Below are 24963 nucleotides of genomic sequence, written 5' to 3' on the forward strand. Positions count from 1 at the left end.
AACCGAGCCAAACCTCTGTGGCATCCTTGAACCCCTGCCATCTTGTGTCTGACCCCTTCACCTCCAGCTCACTGGAGAATCCTGAGCACAAAGGGTTTGTTTCATAAACGACCCATATCAGATATTTGTATTGTTTTTCTTTTTGCTCCATTGATTTTTTATTTATTTTTTTATCAGTCACAGGTCAGCAGCTTGGATAATTATCAACTCCTCTGTTACCATCTGTTTCAACTCACTCTGATTTTCATTTGGCAGTTTTCACATGAGTTTCAACAGCAGCTGTCGCCTCCTGCCAAAAAAAAAAACAAACAAGGATTTTAATAGCTTGGCTGAGTTGAACTAAAGTGGTAGGAGAGTGGATTGAGTAATATTGAGTTGAGCTGTTTTTTAGGGAGATGGACAAATGTTTGTTTATAGCCAGGCTAAAGTTTCAAAAGGTTAATATTGTCTGACCAGAAGGATTATAAAAGTTTCAAAATCCTTTATTTCCTGGATTAATGGACTATTTACTGGAATCAATCATACTATACTATGATAATGTGCTGACTGAATGTTACCCCCCGTCATCCACCACAGTTTCATTAACAGTAGTAGGCAGATTATTCCAAAATAGGTTGTAAACCAAACCTTTGATGAGAAGAAACTCTCTTCATATTATTTAAAGGACAAGTTCACCCCAAAATCAACATCTTCTCATCCTAATGCCAATGGAAAGTCAGGTGATGTTTGACTTGTGTTTTAAAATGTAAAAAACAAAAAAAGACAACAACAGGAAATAGCTCCATACAGTTTGTAATTCAAGCTCTGGAATATCCTGGATCTCAAATAGATTTGAAAAGATGTTTTTACACCTTTATAATGACTGTAGCCGCAAAGCTAAAAGTGTTAGCATGCACCCCAACTAAGATGGGCGTACAAGCTCAACTGCAGGACCTACGTTACGTTTTGTCGGTAAGTAGGTAACGACAGAATCGTCATTTTTGTTGGGGTTGAACTTTATCCCGTCACGTCGCTGTTAGCTGAAATAAAGTGAGCACACAGTTCTGATATTAAGATATTTAAGAAAAACTTTATTTGTGACTTGTTAACAAAACACATTACCAGATTGATGAAATCATAAGAATCACTATTATCACCTTTTACAATGATGAAGCAGGTGTACAAAAAGAAGTTATTAACAGATCTGCACTGTCACAGTCCACTGGTATGTGCCACTCACTGCCACTACCAGTGACTGAGGAACATTCACTATACACAAGCAGAGAATACATCAACTTTATTTTTTTATACATTTGTTTTTTTTTTTTACTTATTTTGATTTTTTTTCATATTTTTTCATTTTGTCTCTACTGGGCGAGGGATAGATATGGAGGGGTGAGTAAATGGTTTCGATTTCACAACAGTGTTTGTTTGATCATCGTTATTCGAAAGCTTAACACAACTTTTTTCACGGGTTGGATTTTTTTCTCACCTATGAAAACCATGAGGGTTAAAAAACAGAGAGAGAGAGGGAAAAAAAAGAGCATTTCATAGCATAACACAATAGCATTATGTATATCTAGAAGATTAAATTCATTTTCAACAGGATAAAAAATGTGATTCTTTTAAGGTTTTCTTTTTTTTCCACAAGTTTCTGTTTCGCAATAGCGTATATGTGTGTATGTATGCCGCTTGTGTGTGTGTGTGTGTGTGTCTATGTGCGTGTCTTGTCTTTGAGAATGTGTATCAGAGGTATATGTATTCCAATACGCATTTCCCGGTGGAAAAAACATATCTATGTATATATAGTATCTATATAGTATCTGTTTCCTTTGCTTATAACATGCAAACAGCCACTTGGTGATCTGACAGCACAGAAGTACACCTGAAGGACGGGGCGGGAGGGGGCGGGGCTAAGGAAAATGTGTGCATGGGAGGGATTGAGCCTGATAGCAGCACCTATATACCCCTACGGTGACTTGTAAGACGACGGTTGGAAAAACAAAAAAAGGAACACTGAGGTGAGATTTTATGACACTTCTCCACCATGCTTGACCTTGGTTTCCACGATATGAGGGCCCGAGTAAAGCTGATCTGTTCGTGCTGTTTGCTGACGTTTGTGTGCAGCAATTAAGCCAAAACTTTTAAGGTCTTTCCAGCTTTGCCTGTTGATCTCATCTTCCCTTATTCTTACCTCTTTCAACAGAGAGCTTCACCTCCATTTATCCCTAAGTGGAACCCCCCCCCACCCTTTCCAAGTCAACCGCCAACACCTTTTCTGCTGCTGCTGCTTCGCTTATTTTGCAAGTGTTTTTCTTTTTTTTGTTTTTTTTTTAACCGACCCCCAGTCGATCGTCTGTCACTGATGGCTGACACATAGGAAATAAACTGCAACACCTCCGCTCGTGTAAGAGGAAGAAAGACTCGCCCAATTAACTCTGCACTAGCTTCCTCATCTACACAACACACTACAATGACTACTATTTTCTTTGCGACTCTTCTCCTGCACCGCCATCTCGTCTCATCATATCCACGACGGCGTGATCTCGCTTTTTTTTTTTTTCCACGAAACCTGTCAGACGTCCTCACGGTGCGATGCGTGGAACCGACAGGGGCTGTCGACGATGAGCCGTCAGAAGAGAGACACTCCGGCTGAAGCGGCCTAAGCCCTGTTGAAGTTAACCCGAACAAAAGATGTGTGTGGTGCAGATGTGTGTGTACTCTGTGTACTGTGTACTGTGTGTGTGTGTGTGGGAGAGAAATATGCAAAAAATACACAAATGTCACTGTGTTACAACGGCACAGTTCATCGAAGGGGACGGCGACTCGGAAAAAGACGCCGTCCGTGTTGATTTTGAAGAAACTGGAGTAAGAGGGAGGAAACAGGCAGCAGGGGCCAGCAAATCCTACAAGCACTGAAGCAGTCGAGGCAGTGGGGCAGGGCTTGAAGAACAACTACGTAACATTCAAAGACAGAAGTAGAGGGATCAGGCTTGAACGGAAATGAAGCGACGAGCAACGTTCCTGCGTCCCGGCCGTATAATACACTCCTCGTATCAAGGATGGCGCTGGCCGTCAGTCTTGGGGGGGATTTTCCAGAGAGGGGGTGTGTATTCTTGTGTGTGTGTTCGTAACGTATGAGAGAATGTGTGTGTGCGTGTTTGCTTGTGTGAGTAAGAGGCAGAGAGAGAGTCAGTGTTTGTGTACAATAACGTGTGTGTCAGACTGGGGCGTGCTGATACACAAGTGGGATTAAGACCCCGATGACCGACTCCGTATTCCAAGAGAGGCGGGGGAGGGGGGGCAGGGTCAGGGGCCGGTTGCATCAGCTGCACGTAGGTTCCCTAGTTATATATCCAACAGTAGCCGCTAATCCCGGTTCACGCATTGCTAAAAAACAAGCGGTAGCGCCACGAAAAAATCTGTTACGTAACCTTAAGTAACAACTAAATAGTTAAGCAAGCAGTAAAGCAGGTGCAAATGATACAAAGTCACACGACTGCACTCACTAACAGTAAAGCAGGATATTTTTTTTTTATTTTTTTTCCTTTTTTTTGCGCACGGCTTAATTTTTTCATCTTTAGTGAATCCATGCCATGTTGCGACTTAAAGGACCATAGCAGTGATGTTTTTGCACCCATTTTCTACAAATGTTTCTTGAATTTTGCCAATTTAATTTTCACATTTTCGTCTCTTCGGCAGATTCTGGCTCCAGTTCAGTTCCGTACAACATTGTAACATAACATTGTAACATGCTGAGACTTGCTTGAAGTACGTGATCCATCATCTTTTATTTCACCATATGTTACTATATAATGCAGTGCAGGCTTAGGTCTGCGCCAGGGTCTTGATTTTGGAATATCCAAACAGTCGTTAAATTGGAAATATTCAGATCATTTATGTGACTATGTATCCTTGGTAGAATGGCGTTATTTTCACCAGGCTCTGGCAGAACTATATGCAACAGTATATACGAACGGCTTTTTTAAAATGCCTATTCCTAATCTGTGCTTCAGCTACATTTACCATGTGATGAAACAGTCACTTCAGCAACAGTTATGACGAACACTGTGATGGATTTCATAATGCAGAAAAACCCGTCTCAGCTCATTAATTGTTGTGTAAAACCAATGGCTGCCTGCAAGGAAGGGAACATAATTCAAAGTTTCCCTGAAGTCATCAGTCTGTGACGTAACGTATAAAAAGATTTGTAGAGAATGGACTAAAACATGCAGAAACTAGTATATCGTCCTTTAAGCGTCAGATATGGATTCTGTTTACGAATCGTAATTCTTCTAACCAATCTAGTCGACTACAAATTGGCATGGTTCGTCACGAGTGAGGTACTGATTGGCTACAAGTCCGAAGTCTTAATGTTGTAACTAGCTACAGCCGTGGAATTTTCTCCTCACTACCTATGGTACAATCGAATTTATTAACTTGCGAATTGCAAATTAGCTAACAGTTATGGAGCCGTTAACTTTTTATACCCTAACCCTGGGAACAAACTTGCGCATAGTTGGTGCAAACCAGTCCAGGTCCTCAGCCTCTCCGATGTGCTATGATACACTGAAACAGAGCTGCTGTCATAATTCGAGCGTGGTCCTGCTTGTCTCAGCCCACCTCGTTCTCTCCAAGGTGCTAATCTCATGGTACATATACTGTATGTTGTTGCTTTTTCATTTTTCTTCTTTTTTTTTATACAAAAGACCACGTTGTCTGAATTTCTACAAGGCCTCCATAATAGCGAACACAAAAGCCTCTGTTTCATTTATTCCGTTTTTGGCGTCCACTACACCTCCCGACTAGGCGAGCCAAAAGAAAAGGAAGGAGGGGGGGCTGCATAAAGACAGAGATGCCAACGCAGGCAGCCTCAGCTGACAATGGTCAGATACAAATAGAACACCTTCTCAGGTGTTTTTGTTTTATTACTTTACAAACTGGCGGAGGGGAGGGGGAGGGGGGCAGCAAATCACAGAAAGGTTCAAATCTAATTCAATAAAATCCTTTCTGTTTTAATTTGGTCCAGTCTTTAGGTGACGTCACATTTTACCATAAACCTTTCGTGGGCCGAAGTTACGGGCCAAATGAGCCGAGAGTTAGTTTAGTCGGTTCAGATGGTGCGGGGAGCCAGGACGGGTCTAATGAGGGTTTGGCCGCCGTACAATGTCTATGGTGCAAGGAGGCTCCCTCTGTTTCTACAATACGCATTTGGCTTTTGTTTCTGGCTCTGTGATTGGGATGGTAGCTCGTTGGTGGCTCTGTTTTCAAGTCACCCCTTCTCCTCTATTCGTCCCCCCCATCATCCTTTCCTTTATCCTTTTTGTCCTTCTTGTCCTTCTTCTTCTTTTTCTTCTTCTTGGCCTCCTCCTTCTTGCCGAAGCTTATGAAGTCACCCTTGTCATCCACGGGGCCGGCGTCGTGGCGGATGGAGATGATGGCCGGGGATCCGGGGATGATGAAGGCTTCGGGGGGAATCTCTCCGGGCTTCAGCGGCTGAGGAGGGCCGTAGCCCTGTGCGGCGCCGTACCTGAAGTGCCAGCTGTTGCTGTTGACTCCAGCGCCCACTGGGGGTGACAGCTCTCCGCCACCCTCTCCGTCTACACAGATATGATGAAGAGAAAGAGAAATCAGGTCAAATACGGCTACTCATTACATTTATTCAGTCACTGTTACCACCCTGCTTAATTTGGGCCTGTTACAAATTGGCTACAGGCTGCAGCCAATTAGCTTAGCTTGGCACAAAGTCTGAATACACAGGAAAGAACCTGGTGTGGCTCTGTCCAACGGTATCAATATAAGTCTTATTCAGCAAGCTCACTGCTCGTTTAATTACATGGTGACATGAATGCACTGGCTAGGAAGCAGTAGCCACGGCAAAAAAATCCACGGGAGGAGACGTTATTATAGACCCGCTGAGTGTAATTGGTTGGGGTTGAGGTTTACAATAGCAAGCCAATCGGAGGCAGGGAGAGAGGCAAGAAAAGCAGTGGGATCCATCACAGCAAGGAAAACACTGAATCCAGCCATGAAATAGTCAAACCCCCATCCCCTAAAATGGCTCATTATATTTGGAATTTGTACAAATTAGCCAAAAAGTGACATGTGAGTTAGGGAGCTTTAGACTTGCAGGTGGGCACATTACGCTACATGTAGACAGGCTAGCTGTGTTCCCATGATTTGTGCTAAGCTAAGCTAACTGGCGCCATAATACAAATAGTATTTTTATATCAACTCCCGCTATTCTATCAGCTTTCGCATTGTGAATTCTTTCCGTGCTTGCCACGCACCACACCTCGCTCAGACTGAGATGTTCCTAAAAATCTGACATCAAAATCAAGCAAAAGCGAGGCAGAGTGGTAGCCTGACAATGGAGCGATTACCCGCGGGGTGCAGGCATTTTCAGGACAGCGATTCAGCTGAGACCACGGGAGGGGGGTGCTGGAGGGGACTAACCTTTAGACCACGGGGATGTTTAACTTGGCAGTGCGATTTGTATTTGCATTTGGATGATGGCAGCAGTTTAATCCCTGCTCTCATAGGAGGCCAGAGACAGGGTTTCAACCTTTTATTGCCCAAGCACAGATGCGACAGAGAAAAAGGACCTCGGACAGCAAAGACGGGAAAAACAGATACTGGACAGAAAACATCTTTAAATAGAAAAATGATGAAGTAAAGACAAAAAGAGACATATCTATTAAGGGTCAAAGGGTTAAAGATGCCAGAGCGAAGAGGACAGAGGATGTTGGATGAGATAAGGCGAGAGAGGGAGAGAGAGAACGAGAGAGGGAGAGAGGCAGGAAGGAGGATGGGGGTGGGCGGGTTTTGCAGACACGGTGCTCTCAGGCCCACACCAGTTCCCTCTGCACTGACCTACTTTCAGTCTGGATTTTATTTAGATCAAACACAGGGCCCCTTGCAAAAAGATTCTGTTTGATTTTTTTTTTTCTTTGTAGGCTATTTATGACATTGCTGGAGCGCTGAAATGGTTCCAACCACTGTCCCATCAGGGAGTACGCTATTTTGAAAATACACACTAATGTCCATACGCATGGTGCCTCGCCGAGTCCTCTATGACGAGCTCGTCGGGGATGAGAATAAATTACATGTATGGAATATTAAAGAGCAGATATTATGGACACGGCCACACTGCACAATGGGTAGCACTGCATTAACCACTCTGCTGCAAAAGGAGCCATGACTCACTGACAATCGATCGTGTATTATCGTGCAAATGCAAAGCGCCTGTAAAAGGACTGATCCTTTAAGTATGGCCGGTTTTTCAGGAACATGGTAGCAACATGCCATTATGGCCAGAACGTGAGAACACAGACACACATCAATTATTTGTTTCCCCGCTTGCAAAAATAGAAGTATTCATTTTTATGTCACATTAAATAACTAGCATGTGACGGACCGGTTTAAATAAACCATTCATGAAAGCAGAGAAAACTCCAGATTTAGCCTTGCTTTGTTTGGTTTAACTGTAATTTTGTCTCTTTTTAAACAATCTTTGCACAGCTAATTGACCAGTGTAATTTAGCTTGTTTGATGATTAGTCAGTGTCCGTCGTTATCATCTTATCTCGCCGCCAGCCGAGTCGGCGCTTTAATGCTCTAATGCTAGTCTGTTTCCTGAGGATTATGACATTTGACGGTGAGGTCTGTCTGTTTGTGTTTAATCTGGGTATTAAAGAGAGGAAGGAGAGAGGATCTGGTGTTTTTTAAATAAGTCCCATTCAACGGATCTCAATGGTTCAGTGCAAGGAGGACTGCTTCACATGTGGAGGAGGACAACCGGGCTTAAAAATAAACTGAAAAAGACAGCCGGTGAGTTAAAGGAGGTGTGCAAAATACTGTGATGCAGAATGTGGATGAGCTTATGGAGCCAGTAATGCAGCACAACATTGCTGCACCTCCATTTTATATAACCTAAGCACCATTTCCTGTTACCTGATGCTACTATTTAATGGAAGAGGAGGCAAGAAATACTTTTATTTAGAACGTCTTGTGTTGACAGATGACTGAAGGTCACAAAAGGCTCTTTCTCTCTACATGTTCCATTTCAGTTAAATTTGAAACCATAATTTAAGACATGAACATGACGGGCTGAATACCTTGCCATTGGGGAAATTAATCTCATATCATAGCTGCTCAACAATTTCATCTAGAGACAAAAGGCCGATCGGTGCACAACAAAAACTCTTCCATCTTTGGTGTGAATGAATGTGCTCAATGCATTTCAAGTGATAAAGTCTCATGATGCGCGAGAGCAAAGGTGAGGGTGGGTTTGCTGAACCATAATACCCGCCCTCTGCTGCACGTCAATATTATAACACAAGCTTTTAAAGACATTTTTGACATAATCTTGAAGTGCCTGGAATCAATGGTGGTTATCAGGTCCGCTAATCATTTTAGTGAGACCGTTACAGTAGCCGTGATCTACTTACTTCGTCAATCTGTCATGGAATAATAAATGAGACTTCAGATACGTTTACACATATTGAAACTGTTCCTCACGTTGAGGTAAATTCTTGATCTGAAGCTCACTAAGCGATTAAGATATGTGAGCACCATTACTGGACTGGTACTGGAGCTGCAGCTGCAATAAAACTCCTGTGTTTTCCTTTTTGTGGCATATGTACACCCGATGGGGCGAGAGCAGTTCGCGTTCGTACGCATGACCAGCCGTGCTAAAATGTCAAGTGGCTGCTTAGCGTCTAATCAAGTGAATATTGTCTTGGTGTCCTGGGACATCCCAGGGTTCTCTGCGCGCATGTGACGAATCCAAACGTCTGACACTGTTAATTAGAATCCCAGCCCAGGTACTAATCTGAGATATTCTGCGTGCATGTGTGAGCGTGCTTTGTGAAATAGCAATTTACAAGGAGCAGGTCAGATGAGCGTGTGCTGCTGTGAGGAGCTTTGCCTCGTCTGTGCCATGGTTTTCCCTAACACGGGGGATTATTTGCAACCCTGCCATTGCTTCATATTAGCCTATACGCAAACGCGCCGAAAAAAAATCTGAAACGGATTATCGTCTGACTGCTGGTAAGCAGGTCAACGCGGCTCCTTGCAAGGAGGTTGCCATGACACCTGGCGGAGATATGTGGCCGTTTGAAGCCCTGGTTTCATGTAACCTGATGTCCTACATTTAAAATAGGCTGTGTTATTTCCATGTCTCGTCCAGGATTCCATCTAAAACGAAATCCCTCCGGTGGTTTGCGGCAAATGCACGTATCTGACAGCCCTGTAGTGTCTGTGTAAATATATGCGGTACATCATACATATTCTGCATGAGACACATCTTCCCAAACAATCCTTTTCCCCCTGAATTACTGCATGCCCTCTTTTCCCTCTTAATACCTGCCCTTGCAGAGTCCCCATCCCTTTCCCGCTCCTTACTCCTTCCCCCTTTTTTTTTGTTTTTTTTTCTGTCTCTAAATCTTCCATTCAGAGATATGAGCGGTTGCTATGGAAACTGCCTTCGCCCACTCCCCGCTGATGGAGGGTGCGGCCGCTGCAGCAATCTTTCAGTTAGACAGTGTTGCCAGGCAACAGGTCACATGGCGTTCCCTAGCAACAACACTACTGCAGGAACCTGCCAATCCTCTTAACCTTTCTCTTTCTCCATCCCCCCACACCTCGCTTTATTTCCCTCCACCCCCTCCCTCCCTGTACGTCTCCTCTGCTCTTCTTCTCCAAAAAAAATTGCTTTTAATGTTTCCGGATCTCTCTCTTTATTTCCTTTAACCAATAATAGCTCCTCTTCCCCCCTCCGGCATTAGACAAATGTCTCCCTCATCTGCACCATGGGTCACTTACATAAACCCGGTTGTGAGGGCGCCGCATATAGATACATCGCAGCGTATCAGACAGACTTCACGGTGATAACAATCCACTGCAGACACGGAAATGTGTCACAAAAAAAGACTCCGTCTCTTCATGCATAGTAAAGAGGATCGACCTGCAATCCAGTGCATGTCTTTACCTGAGCACGGAGCTTCTGCTAACAGTTCATTTCCTAGGGCAACACCCCCCTGCAGCCCAGTATCACACTGAAGCATGTGCATGAAAAGTACATCCGGTTAACATCTTGTGTCAGGTTTTGGTTCAAATCCCTACCTCCTTAAAGGACCAGTGCGTAGAATTTAGGAGCATCGAGTGGTGAAGTTGAGGACTCGTCATCTCATCTTCTTGTACAATGGAAATAAAAAACTTGGAAAAACATGAAAAAGGTGCTCTCCAGTGTTTGGTTTGTCCATTCTAAGCTACTGTAAAAAAACCCCCCAAAACATGGCGGTCCAACACGGCGGACACCAAACAAATTCAGGTGAACATAATTACGAGTATTTGATTTGATTTCTGCCAACAGAGCCTCCTGATTTCTACACACAAGACTTTTTACAACAATCAGCATTGACCAGTGTGGTTGACCAATCCATCCACCCAGACCTCCTCCCGACACAGGCTTTGTTCCTATTCATACCATGTGGTCTTTTCGCTCCTTCATGGGGCAAAATATGACACTGACAATTTCCCTGAGCTGAAAGCGACGTCATCACTTTGCTTCTTTTGTCCAACCTACAGTCCCAAACCCCAGTGACTCTTCATCTTCTTTCATAAATAACAAAGAAGAGCAGTTAGTTTGTAACATTAGTGAAGCTTCAACCAGCAAGTGTTTGACATTTTTGCATGTAAAAAGACTGAAAAGATTTAGAAATCATCAAGATGGTCGGCAACTAAAGTTCTTTTCATCTACTTATCGACTCAACTCTGAAGCTCTACTGTACACAAAACTGAGTCTTTACAAGACAGCAGAGGCGGCTTTTCATCTGCTATGTAAAAAAAAAACAAAACAAAAAAACCCCACATTTCTCAGCAGGAAACTGGCAGACAGATATTAGAAACTGGTACATCGCATACCTCGAACATTTCCGGCTCTCCTTTTCCACAGACAGAAAAGCTGATAGACAGTGGGACATATTCTGTCACCGGCTTGTTGAGTGATTGAGTGTGATGCTACCCTTCACCCCACAGGGCTCTACCTATGTTTTAATTCCTGAGCTCGACAGAAAATCAATGAGTGGAAGCTTGGCTGGAGGAACCAGGGAGCAGCTAACACAGTTTTCGAAAAAGCCAAGTTAGAAAAGTCTTCCAGTAAGCTGACAAAAGCTGTTAGTCATTAGCTCTGAGCCAGTGTGTCTGTGAATGATAAATCACAGTTATTTTTTTTCTTTTAAGGCCAGTTCTACTTATCCCGATGTTGTGTTGCAACACATTTTCAACATTCCCACCCACTCAGGACGACTCTTTTCTCATTAAAAAGCAGTTGCTCCCGTCCGTGTCCGAGCTGCCAGATGCTTTTATGGGAGGACGTAGCCGTTTGTATTTGGCTCTGCATAAAGGCCCTCTGGGCTTTTGGCACCTCAGCTAAGCTCCATATGAAAAATCAAACTGGAATTCAAGATCATGTAGATATTAAAGGGACAATTCTCTCAAATCCCCAGGAAAAAAAACAAAAAAAACAAAGATGAATTTAACAAAATGAATTCAACGTTTTGAATGGGATTAAATGCAATGGATGGATTGTGATGTGTAAAGTGCGATTATGATGGAATTTAGGTCTGGGGAGTAACACTTGCTTCAAACTAAAATGTTTTTACAACCTTTCAAAGTGTCTCTCAAATATCATTCCACAAATGCTGCCCTAAATATTCAGAGTTCAGCATTTTGGGAGCTTATTCTCATTCTTTTTGAGAGGTAGAACTACATAAAGATGATCGATAACACTCTCTGTCAGTCTGCAGGGTAAATAGACGCTAAAGATAAAAGACGTTTAGCTTAGCCTAGCATAGAGAACCAGAAATCAAGGGGAACCACAGCCTGGCTCAGTTCAAAGCTTAAAAAAAAACATACAAAACAGAAATGCCTGTGTGAGATTCACTTTTACCGTTGGACAAAACAATGCAAGCTTTTTACTCCTTCCAGTCTTTATGCTAAGCCAGGAGGAGGGGCCACTTATGCTAAACAAAGCTAATTCTCTCCTTGCTCTAGCGTCATATTGAGCATAGAGACATGACAGCAGAAACAAGTATATTTCCTATCATGTCAAACTATTCCTTTTAGTTCGCATAACCAGTATGAATAAGCTACATATCCATGGAAATGTATGTTATAAAAATTATCAAAATTACCTTCCTGGAGGTATATCTTGTTCATTCAGGGCTTAAAATGCAGTCAAGATTATGTCTAGCATATTTGGAGGTACTAGAGCAGAGACCAAAACTACTCAATACTTTCATTATTGCCATTGTTTAGCTATATGCTAACTTAAATAACTTGTTAAGTTACAGTTTTAGTGTGCCATGGTTACCCTTTGATTCCATCGGGCAGGTCTCTGGTCCCTGGCGTGACTCAGACTGTGTTTATTTCATAATTTCTCCTTGATTTTTGAGCATCTGATGTGCTTAGGTAGGCAACTTAGTTAAATTGTTTAGTTATTTGACTGCTTTAAGTGTGTTTATTATAATACTTCCAACTTTGTTGTGCTGTAGAGCCTGAGCACTGGGTGTTTTATTTTGAAAATTCATTGGATGCGTTATACTTTTCCACTCTCTGACTTCCTGTCTGGCTCGATCTGCTCTGTGCAGCGATCTTGCTCAGTTCCTTCCATTCAAATGCAGATCTGAGTCCAAATGTTAAAATGAATTACACTTTTCTGCCCCCGTTACCCCATAGAATATGATACTTGTGGTGCCTTTTTTTTCACTCTATACTGACTCGTAGCCTTCTACTCACCTGCGGCGCTAGACACAGTGGGCCAGTTCTGGACCAGCATCCCCTGCGCTCCCTGCATCACAGAGGACTCCTCCATGTGGACCGAGCTGAAAGGCAGAACACATGCAGCAGAACTCAGCGGGACACATCAAGTGATTAAAAGGAAAACCGCTCACTATAAATAATTTCATCCTTACATAAGTTTGATTTCCTTGATTTTATACATCATCATATATAGATAGGTAATCGCCGTCATCATCAGTGTTTTGGGCCTTTACAGCAATTGATGCATCGAGTAAACTATTTATGTGGAATGCCTGAAATTGTGGTACGCCATTCCCACACTGATGTTAACAACAAAGGCTGAATACGACTGAAGAATTTTGCTAATTGTGGTAATCAAAGGCAGATACTGGCTGCCTGTCAAGCCTCGTTTTTTGAAACAACTAACCAAAGAATGGGAGAATTTGCCCCAAATCAGAGAACCATTGAAAGCCAGAATACAGATACGCACATTATTCAGCCCAAAGCAGAACTCCTCAATTAAATTTTGGCTGTTTGAAAACCCGAAGCGCTGTTTATTACCAGATAGTTAACGGCTTCCACCTGGTGAACTGCAGTCATGTGATGACTCGTTTGTAATGTGACTGCTGATTTTATGGTTTACCCCAAAAGGAAATTACCCTCTTGTTGCTGAGGAACAAGATTAAGAACCACTGAACCGTTGTTAAGTATCATCTGACATGTGCGTTATCATCATCCCGGCTGATACAAGTTAGATTATCCCAAACATTATTAAGGGGACTTGTTCTGTTCCTTCTCGTTTTAACTATGTCCTTACTCTTACGCTACCATGCTGGCGGCCATGTTAACATTACTGTAAAGTGACTGGATCAGCACAGTACGTGCAGCCATGCAGCTGACTATGAAACCCATTTTCAAAAGTACGTTTAGTATTTCCAGAGTCATTTTGTAGCTCCCGATAAACCCAACACTAGATGTTCGCTCTTTCATCTCTTCCTTTGTCTTTCATGCAACGGAAATAAACCTCGGCTTGTCATCATCCAGATGCCTTCATTGTGCAGTAAGTCTGTTTAAAACCCCATGAAGGCTGTTATTCTATGTGCGTCGTTGTCACTTTTAAACGCTGAGATTCAGCCGAGGAATAAAGATGAGCAACATATACGTCCCTGTGCCTTTTCTTTTGTTTCATGAGAATGAGGTTTTGATTACGGTCGTTCACACCATTATATGAGTCAGCAGGGGGATCCATCCTCCATACACAGTGGGCTTTCTTCTGTAGCCAACAGGGACTACAACCTGCATTTTGGTGCACAGCCTTGCCTTGTAGAATGACAATTAAGCTTGATTTTATGGATGAAGCTACATTCATAGATGCAGTGTTTTATCTGCTTGGATCCACCTTCACTTTTATTGTTAGTTTTTATGTAATATTTTCATTTTAAAAAAGGTATTTTTTCTCAAATCATATTAGCCTGGTTCAGATCAAAGTTACTTAATCTGTGTCTTGCCATTACTGTGAAAATTTCCGTGCGGCCAGTGGAGACTTCAGGAACATACATGTCATACCGTTCTGCTTTTCTATGGATTGCACAGAACAGATATCAGTTCTGAGTGACCTTTGGAGGTCCTGGAAAGCATATTTTGTTACCAGACCCGGGCTGGCTGTCTATGCTAAGCTAAAAGAACTGGCTACTGGCTGTCACTTCATATTAACAGACAGATAGAGGAATGGCATAATAGTATAGTAATGAGCATATTCCCCAAATTGTTGCACCATTCCTTTGTTTGTGTTTAAATGTGCTTGTTGTAAATACTAAATTACTTTTTCTTTGCTTTTGCTTTTTTTTTTTTTATTTTAGAAAATTGGTACTTGAAGAGAAATATCCAAAGCTTTCCGTCCAAAACGTAATAATACGCAACATGTATCTTTACATTTAGAAACTCTCATAATGCATCGACAGTCACATGCATGCATAGCTGAGACTCCCCCCATACATTGATAATGAACCGAGAGCACAGTATATAGGAGGACCTACTCCGACTGCGGCCTCTGCAATGCAGCACACTGTGCATCTATCTCAAAACTACAGCACACCCATTGTGTTGACTAGGGATTTGTCTTGGCTGTGAACATTTTAAATAGTGTGGGTTTGATGTTTTGTTTTACATTGCTGGCTCAATGCGTGAGTATGACACAGATAGCACTGGTGCTTTCTACGCGGACAGACTACACCAGTAATGTGGGTCAGTGATGCTGCCGCTACATGCTGCGTGTGGAGCGATACGTTACAGTCTGCGTGTGTTGAGGTTAGGCGTCAACATGAGCCTCTCTCTGTCTGTGTGTGTGTGTGTGTGTGTGTGTGTGTGTGTGTATTACAGGCGCTGCCATTTCAGAGACGGGCAGCGGCAAATTGCAGTGACGATTTACGTTAATCCATGTCATGTTGCAGCGACTTGATGACATGATGCGCGTCGTGATACCCTCCGCACCAGAGAAATTAACACTAATATCCAATTAAATCAAACTTAGATGGAGCCCAAAGGCCGAGCGGTAAGCGACTGTTAGCATGAAATTATGAAAATTCAGCGCAAATAAGAGACATCTGGAGGTAAAAGCTAATTAGTCCGTGTTACAGTTGTCCTCCTGTCAGATTAACAAAACACTTCATTACATGTTTAAATGCACCTATTAGAACGATTTTGTACGGTGGCTGACGAGGGCGAGGAAGAAAAAAACCTTAGCGTGCAGCAAATTAAGAAAATGTCTCAGTTTGACACACAAACGCACTGCAACGGCCCAACACCATGTCCATCGTGAGAATAGAGCAAAAACAGAAATGATGTAAAGTCTAAAACACACAAACCCCTAAAATCAAATCCCTACATATCCTGTCAACGCAGGTGAAGTTAAAACTAAAATACATTTTAATGTAGTGTATTGTATCCTAACACTGGAGTGATCTAGCCATTTGTTGGTTTGTTGCCAGGACAGATTCCGACAAAACTTCAATGGAGGATAAATCTCAACCCAGTACAGACCCCGTTAACATATTGTGCAGATCCCGATGAAGGGACAGATTCAATATCATCTCACTTTCTTTAACATTTTTGTTTATTTTTCAGGGATCATATTTACGTGGCACCTATGAGGGGGTACGATTTAATGTGGATCCTGGATCTGGTGAGCTTAAATTGTTGAGGAGTTACGGGTGGTTTCAAATTTGAAGTGATTCAAGGTCATCGAGTTTGAAATTCGATGAGGTCTGATTGAATTAAAGAGGACTGTTGGGCACTTTAACTGAGTGTCATTTCTAGTTTGAAGTATTTAGCAACACAACAAGGTGTGTTTTCTTAAAATAACATCTGTACAGATGTGGAGTCCTGACAGTCTAAATCATGAAAGTGACTGTCTTTGTATTTATTTCCTCCATCTTTGACTATTAATGCTTTCAACCTATTTATGTCAGCTGATTTATAAATGCCACGAACAGATATTGCAAGTCGCCTGTGTATCATCTTAATAGGCTACATTGTCATAATTAAAATGCTATGACACTGTGTACAAGCTGATATATTCGTCTGACAACATTCTAATAAATCAGAATCAGATCAAATAAGACTTAAGTGTGTCTGTTACTTCTTGTAAAAACTGAAGGATGCAGGAAGATGCAGCTTATTGTCCGTGCTCATGGCTAACGTTGCTGCTCTTGTCCATTTTCCAGGCGAGAACACAGATTAAAATAATCATGTATGAGACGCAATTCATATTGAATAAGCCTACTATCTCATCCGGTCCATCCCCTATACATAAATCACTGTATTCCACTGACTACTCCCCCTAGAGTCCTGGTGAACCTCCACTGTGTTTGGATCTGGTTGTTCTGTTTGTTTTCAGGGTTTTGGGTGTTTTTGTTTGTGTATTTGCAGGTTTCCTCCTCATGAAAATGTTTTGGGCTGTTGCAGAGTGTATTCCCTTGGCCACCAATTGTTGATGGATCCTCCTTATATGAGTATTCTCTAATTTGCTGCAGGTATCTAACGAGGATGCTTACATGTGTAGTACCTCAACACTCAGACAAAAGACTTGGAATACTTGTATATTTTACTCTGTTCTGCATTTGTTTATAAAAATCCAGATCCAAGTGTCAAACCCAAGTCAACGATTGGGAAATGACGATCTTGTGTAGCTGTGCACTCATTTATCACTGCTTAACAACAAACTAACTAAGTCCTTTATCAGTGAACTGTTTGGCACAATGTGTTAAACCATATATAATGTATCCATCTAGATCAATCTATTATTGGTATTTGGTCGAACAATAAGGCCTTATCTGAATTAACAGTGAAGTAACAAGTCTGACTGGAGTCCCAGATGTCCTCTGCTGTCTGTGTACACAACTTGCCCCCCACCCCCGCCTCATCTCTGGACAAAAATCTATAAATACGCACAGAAACGCACACATGTGTGCATGCTGGGCAGCTGTCCCTGCAGACGCTGATGCATGTGTGCATCTGATCATCTAAGAAAGGTCATAGTCAGCTCGTTTGTCCTTCATGCTTCCTGCTTAAAGACTGTAAAACGGGGGGAAGCAGCGCTCAGAATGTAGATGACCTATATAGTGTTACACTGCAGAGGAGCGGTGCTATACATGCACTGATGGGCTTTTTCCCAACGGAGGCGGACTGAGGTTGAGGTTGAAACAGATGCTGAGGGGCCACTAGCAGTCGTGTCTGAAGGCAGCAGATAAGAGATTTTTCAGTGATGTGTTGCAATGTCTTTTTTTAATGATTTTTAACAGAGGTCACTCTGAGGTGCAGTTGTCTGCTGGGGTTTTCTTTTTTGTAGATGCCGTACACTGCAGCTGTGGCTGTAGCTCTTGCACAGACTCGATGTAGACGGTGCAAGTGGGGATGAATAGGTGTAACTTTTTTTTCAACGCGATCAAAAGTTGCAAAAGAGTTAAAGACGGAAAGTGCTTACCTCTGCACCCCTGCCCTCAAAGATGCAGAATATCGCCAGTCAGCATTCGGGGCTTTTGGCTGAGCGAGCAAGAGGTACATGGAGAGAGAGAGAGAGAGAGAGAGAGGTAGAGAGAAAGAGAGATGGGGAGATGGGGGAAGAGAGAGTTTAGTTTGATCTCATACAGTGGAGCGCCAGGCTGGGCCATGGTCTCATCAATTAATCATGATACACATCCCAGCTCTGGACGTGATAGGAACACTGCAGTCGTGTCCCCCATTGCAAGCGTACACACACCACACACACACACAAACACACACGCATACACACACATACATATTGATAACCACACACAGCCACAGAAGGGCTTTAAAAAGGCCAGTGACTGAAAGCCATATTGATGACTTTTCGGACAGTCTCTCACTCCGCGGCTCTATAAATGTGAGAGCTGGGAGAGTTATGCCCTTTCCCTGAGTGCCGGGGTGTTTGTATAGCCCGACGAGTGTGTATTTGTGTGTGACTCAGTAGATCTTGTCTGCCCCTGATGAACCTGGGCTGAGTGCTTGCATCTCCCAGTAGGCTTTGGTAAGTTATTGCCTTTAAAAAAAAAAAAAACAATAAGCAGGAGCTATCATCACCAGGGCAACCACATCCTATACATGTACCTCTGGTCTGCATTAGCCCGGCGTGAAGGGAAGTCAACTATGCTGTCATGTGTGTGTGTAGCATTTAGTTTATCATTACCATTAAAACGAAACTGTGTTGATGCCTAACACACAATAATACAGCCTCAAGAGGCAATTTGGGGTTCAAGCCAGGAGGAAGCAGCTCAATCAACACAAATGTAAGAATCAGGGAGACCTGTCACACACTTGCTTCATCATCATAGACCGACATGACACATTAACATACACATTAACATTTGTGAAGTTATTTCAAATGGTTTTGAGGTATACATTTGTGGTATTTACTGAGGCACCTTATGGGTCAGGCTCATAATGCTTCTTCGATGTTTGATGAATCATTATTCAAAGTCCCGCCTTTTCTTCCGATTTATTGGTGGATGTTGGCCATGTTTTTCAATCAATGCTGCAAAATGCTAAAAGGTTACATACTTGATTTGGCGTGGATAGATTCAAAACATTGACTAAATGTCAAGAGGCTTTTGTTAAGATGGACTTCTGTGTTCAATTTCAAGTCAATCGGGTTTACAGTGTAAGGCGTCCTCTCCAAATTTGTATTTTTGTGCCCTTTTCGTTCCTTTCCAGCTCACCTAAATAGAATGCAGTCCAAACTTCTGCTGCTTTGATGGGTCAAAAATAGTCTGTGGTGAAAAGGATCCTTCGTAGAGCCACCATCTGGCTGATAGGGCTCATTATTCTGAGGAATCGTCCGCACATCATTGCCAGTCATCAAGCTAAGTTTAATGTTTCTATCTACACTGTAGGGTGGCTGATCTGGGGATTTTTAGATCCTGATCGGGTCCACAATCTACTTTTCAGGTGAATCTTAAGAGATTGCTGTATTCAGCGTCCTCATACTTCTGTTCCCAGACTTCACATAACATATTAACAGACGCATCAGCAGTGTATGAATAAAGCCAAATGAGTGGTGAAGCCAACTAGGTGGCTAAGCTGATTGGATAAATTACTTGAGGAGCTTCGATCAAAAAACGATTATCTTTAATGCAATATTGGGTTTTTGACAAGCTCATTCCAACTTACAGCTGAAGGACAACAAATAACAATGAACCGGCACTGAATCAACAGGGTTCTATTCCTTCAGGGTTTGACCACTTATGGTTTCTATATGTTTATAAGACCAGAGCAAATATAATATTATACACAATTTGAATACACTGCCTGGACACATTGCTTTTTGGTTGATATTTTAATATTTTTAAAATGACCCTATATTACTTATGATATCATTGAGTTAGCTCTTGAACTAATGGCGTCACTATGTCAAGGCTGCCAGGATATCATTCATTAGCCCGGCCAGATTTTGCTAATCATTATGTCTTTAAGTTCAAAGACCCATATGAATTTCACAGAGAGAGAGGTCATATTTTTAATGAGCTACTCTTTTAATGGCCGTTAATTATGCCTGACTCTCGCATAATGATTTTCCTCATGAATAGCTACTTGTGCACATGCACGGTGTGCAACGATTGTGAGCATCTGTATAACCGCAAAAACTAAAAATTCTGACAGCATTGTGTACGCTGCAGCCCTTGACGTCAGGAGCACTGAATAAGAAAAGCTGTGTTTAAGACACAAACCTGCTCAGGCAGCAGCAAGTGTCCCAGATAAAGATGGCACATTATGTTCCTCAGCTGAATTCAGGGGGGAGTGTTTCGCACTGGTAGACTCAGCCACTTTGAGTAAATCTAATTTGCAGGGTTGAGGAACAGAGGCTGGAGGTTAATTTAATTTACACTGCTACACTTGTCTCAGGAAGAGATTTTCATATGACTAATGTACCAGTGACTGGCACCTGATAATTACGATGATGCATCCAGAGATGCCCTCTTAGCCATGGGAGCCTTTGCCTCAACAATCTGACGCAAAATAAAATGATATTATTCCACCATTTGAACCATGAATTTCCCAAACGTATCCTGCATTAAAGCCTGCTATGTTTACCAAGAAATCTGTGCTTGACTCAGTCCCAGACTCCTTTATATCTACGACTGATAGGCATGAAGATTTCCACATTTAAACTCTTGAAACAGGTATCTGGGACATCTTCAATGAGATCATGCCAATCAAACAGTGAACCCTAACTCTAATTAGTGTCCTTTTGCAGGACAAATACAGGCATTCAACGTTTCACTCATCTAATACAGGGCAGAGATGAGAGATGTCTATCAGTGGAGCGTTAATGGAGTCTTGTGTCATGTCATAATCTCAAACTACAGTGTGTCACATCACAGTGTCATGCACATCTTCAGAGTCAGAGGCAGCAACAGCAACTAGTCCTGCAGGGCCTTTGATCGAGTCAATTAACCCCAACTGCTCCTGTGGAACAGTTTCACTCACACACACACACACACACACACACACACACACACACACACACACACACACATCCACCCCCAGACACAACTCAGCCCCTGCTTGCACAGAGAACGAGCGAGTAGCGAGGACTATACGTGACCTGTTCTCAGTGTGGATGTGATGACAACCTCGAACTGAAACACAAATCTCTGAATCATCAGAAATAACACAGGGACCCTGAAAAGCATCAGGCATGACACTAATGCGGTGTGAGTGCTGAGCCGAGCTGGGCTGGGCTGAGCTGAGCGACTGCACGGTGCAAGCGGGACCTGAACGAAGAGACTGAAGCCTGCAAGGATTCAATTCATAGCGGGAGGGGAAGACACTTGACATACAGGGAAATCATCTAAAACTGGCAGAAATTACAACAACAATGCATGCAACATAAGTGAAAAATCATCTTAAGGGTCTTGTGCACTCAATGAAAGTCACTACTGTCTAAATCATGCAGGCAAAGGTAAACATAAAAAATGAATGACACACCTCTGGGCAGATTTGCATCGAGGCATCGGGCATGCTCAGTCTGCGTACAAATCCACTTCCGCTCGTGAAGAAGCGGTCAGCACCGCTGCCCCAAGTGCCACTGATGGGCCGTCCTGTGTTGTAGAACATGAAAGTGTCACTGCCAGAGGTGGCTGTCAGGCAGGTCTTGTAGCAGTAAGTCTTTGTTAGGGAGCCATTCCCGCGCACTTCGATGTAGTGAGGCTCCACTTTAAGGTCTCTCCGAAGCACCACATTGTTATTAGGTTGTCCCCCTACTGCACCGCCACCTCCCCCGCCAGCACTTACGCTGCTGCTCCCGCCATCTGGAGGGGGCTTCTGTGACACACAGCAAGGGGAGCAGGACCCCGGCTGGGTGCAGTAGGCATGACAGCGGACGATGGCCAGCACCACCACAGTGACCAGGAACACAAAGGTCGTGGCACTCAAAGCTACGATCAAGTAGAGGGTCACGTTAGAGAACAGCACGTTGCTGTGAGGTCTGATGATCCTCTTGGGGTCCGGAGCCACTTTGGGTGGCACCTCCATGACAGCCACGTTGATGGTGGCGGTGGAGGAGAGACTAGGCTGTCCGTGGTCCTTCACTACAACGGTCAGAGCGAAGGAGGTGAAGTTGTCCTCCAGGATCCTCCGGGTTGTCCGGATCTCACCGGTGTGCTCGTGCACTTTGAACAAGTCCAGGTCGGTGGCCGTCTCCAGCACGTACACCAGCCAGGCATTCGGACCAGCGTCTGCATCATATGCCACCACTTTGGTCACCAAGGCACCGGGCTCTGCGTTCTTCTGTACCGTCTCCAAGGAGCGCGTGCCGTTGCCGGGAGGGTTGACTATCAGTGGCGAATGGTCATTCTGATCCATTATGTAGATGTAGACTGTGGCGACGCGGCTGAGCGGAGGAATGCCCCCATCTTGGGCTTTGACCTGGAAGTGAAACTCTCTCAGTGACTCATAGTCAAAGGCTCGCAGGGCATACGCCTCCCCTGTATCGGCCTTCACAGATACATACGAGGTGACAGGGATGCCATGGTTGTTGTCATTGAGCACTGTGTAGGTGATGCGTGCGTTCTCTTTAATGTCTGCGTCCTGAGCCTTCACCGTACACAAAGAGGCGCCAGGGGCATTGTTCTCCGCCACATAGACCGTATACGAAGTCTGCTCAAACCGCGGCGGGTTGTCGTTCACATCGGCCACATCCACCTGTATGGTTTTCTGGGAGGAGAGGGGAGGGTTTCCTCCATCTGTGGCACTCAGAGTGACATTGTAGGCATCGGTGGTCTCGCGGTCCAGGAAGGCTGAGGTAACCAGGGTGTAGTAATTTCTGAATGACTTGATCTTGAACGGAAGGCCTGCTGGGATCTCTAAGCTCACCTGCTTGTTCGCTCCCGAGTCTCGATCAGTGACACTAATGAGGGCCACAACTGTGTCTGCACGGGCGTCCTCCCTCACAGGGCTCGACAGAGACGACAGCACTATCTGAGGGACGTTGTCATTCACGTCCACCACCTCCGCCACCACCTTGCAGTGCGACGCCACGGCCCCGGGGCCCTTATCCATCGCCTGGATGTACATCTCGTAGGAGTTGGTCTCCTCGTAATCAACGTTGCTCCTCACTCTGATTTCCCCCGTGTTAGTGTCCATGCTGAACATCTGCCTCACTCTCTCTGGAGTGTAGCTGCTGAAGGAGTAATACACCTCCCCATTTGTGCCCTCATCCAGATCGGTGGCATTCAGTTTAATCACCAGGGTGTCTTTGGGAGAATTTTCCAGCAGTTTCACCTTGTACACGGAGCTGTCGAACGTGGGTAAATTGTCATTAGAGTCCAGGACCCGGACATTGATTTTGGCCGTGCCTGTTTTCTCTGGCGTCCCACCATCCACAGCACTTAGAATTACTTGGTGATAAGGCGTCTGTTCGCGGTCAAGGGGCTTTTTTAGCACGAGCTCGACGTGCTTAGTATTGAGGGAGGGTTTGTTGGACACCAGCGCGAAATGGTCGTTGGGGCTGAGCTGATACATGCGAACAGAATTGGACCCGATGTCCGGGTCTTGGGCGTTTTCGATCGGGTAACGAGACCCCGGCAGGGCAGACTCAATGATCTCCAGCTGGTACTCGTCCCTGGGGAACTGCGGCGCGTTATCGTTGGCATCCACGATCTCCACCTCTACGTGGTGCACCTCGGTGGGGTTTTCGACCAGCACCTCCAGATTAATGAGGCAGGTGCTGGATAAGTCGCACAGCGCCTCCCTGTCGATCCTCTCGTTGACGAGCAGTTTCCCATTTTTGGGGTTGACAATCACGTAGCGCTTTCCGCTGTTGGAGGTTACCTTGATTTTCCGCGTGGCGAGCCTTCGAATATCCAGCCCCAAGTCATGCGCCAGATCGCCGACCAGTGCCCCATTTTCCAGTTCTTCTGTAATCGAATATCGCAACTGTCCGAACGAAAGGCCACAAAATAAGGAAAATATCACAAAATAAAAAGGCACATTATTCCCTATCCGGTTGCATATCCCCGCCACAGCCATCGCAAGCTCACAGGATCCGCAGACGGATTAAACGCAGCCTTCCGCCTTTTTAGCTTGCAGTATCTCGCATCCCAGCACCTCATTAAGGTGGGCTAATTGGTCTCCCGGCAAGCGAAACAGCAGCGGCTCATCCATTGTGTTGCCCGGCGGAGGTGAATCCTCTCCAGCGCACCCATATTTCCTTTGTCCGTGATGCGCTTTTTTGTCTCCAGTGCGCGCTGCTGACGGGTGTGTTTCCCTGCCGCTGGAGCTGTGAGATCCGTCAAGCCCGCAGAAATTAGCCCTGACACAAACCGGAAAAGAGGTGCTGTCCTTCCAGAATAAAATGACCAAAAGAGTTCAACCAGTTCACTGAGCGCCACTAGACAGGAGCGAATGAGAAACTGAGGGGAACCAGGGTGAGGAAGCATCGTAACAGAGGGCTGGTAGTCAAATGTTATGAGTGGGTTCATCAACACCTTGCTTATAATTGAGTTTTTATACATTTCTTCTACTCCTTAAAGAAACAAGCGCTTATTTTTGCCAAGAATCAGCGTGCTTGGTTTCCTTCAAAAACACGAGGACAGCTTGAAGTCACACAGAGACTTTATTTTGAAAACGACGCCCGGAAGTTGGCTAATTTAATATAGCTGACTTGACCTTGGAGGGACAGCATCCCACCCCAGCGCGCACTCAGACTCCGGCTCTCTCCTCTCGACTGTGGCGCAGATCCCCCTCCTCCTCCTCCTCCTCCTCCTCCTCCTCATCCTCATCCTCATTCTCTCTCTGCCTCCCCCTCCACCCCTCCACCCATTTCTCTCCTCTCATCCCTCCATTACGATGTCGGTGTCGGGTCTGGGAGCCAACCGACGAGCGACACATGAAAGCACCTCCAGAATATATATACATATATAAAAAAGAGAAGGTGGCCGCACATTTCTGCCACACCGTAAATCCGAATCCCCGTGCAGCGCATGAATGGAAAATAAATAAATAAATAAATAAAACGTGCATAATGGAAAATACGACCCCCCAAAATTGTGGCATACACGTCTGAACCGCCCTTTATTTTTTAGACTCACTGTTGCGCGTAAAGGTGTAGTCACCAAGCATCGCCACCTCCCCCCAAAATGGAAGATACAGGCAGCAAAACGTGGTC

General features: G+C 44.2%; 1 protein-coding gene across 1 annotated transcript; it reads right to left on the reverse strand.

The window, feature by feature from the left end:
* Positions 1-1049: 1049 nt before the first annotated feature.
* Positions 1050-24080, reverse strand: LOC119031810 (protocadherin alpha-C2-like). The gene is made up of 4 exons (XM_037120542.1): positions 21285-24080; positions 17764-17822; positions 12780-12865; positions 1050-5579 (listed from the first exon to the last, which is right to left on the reverse strand). Exons 1-4 carry the CDS (start codon positions 23823-23825, stop codon positions 5266-5268), a joined length of 3000 nt encoding a protein of 999 aa, XP_036976437.1. The 5' UTR covers positions 23826-24080; the 3' UTR covers positions 1050-5265.
* Positions 24081-24963: the final 883 nt, after the last annotated feature.

The sequence above is a fragment of the Acanthopagrus latus genome, chromosome 13, assembly GCF_904848185.1.
Source record: "Acanthopagrus latus isolate v.2019 chromosome 13, fAcaLat1.1, whole genome shotgun sequence".
In the NCBI taxonomy this organism is placed as follows: Eukaryota; Metazoa; Chordata; class Actinopteri; order Spariformes; family Sparidae; genus Acanthopagrus; species Acanthopagrus latus.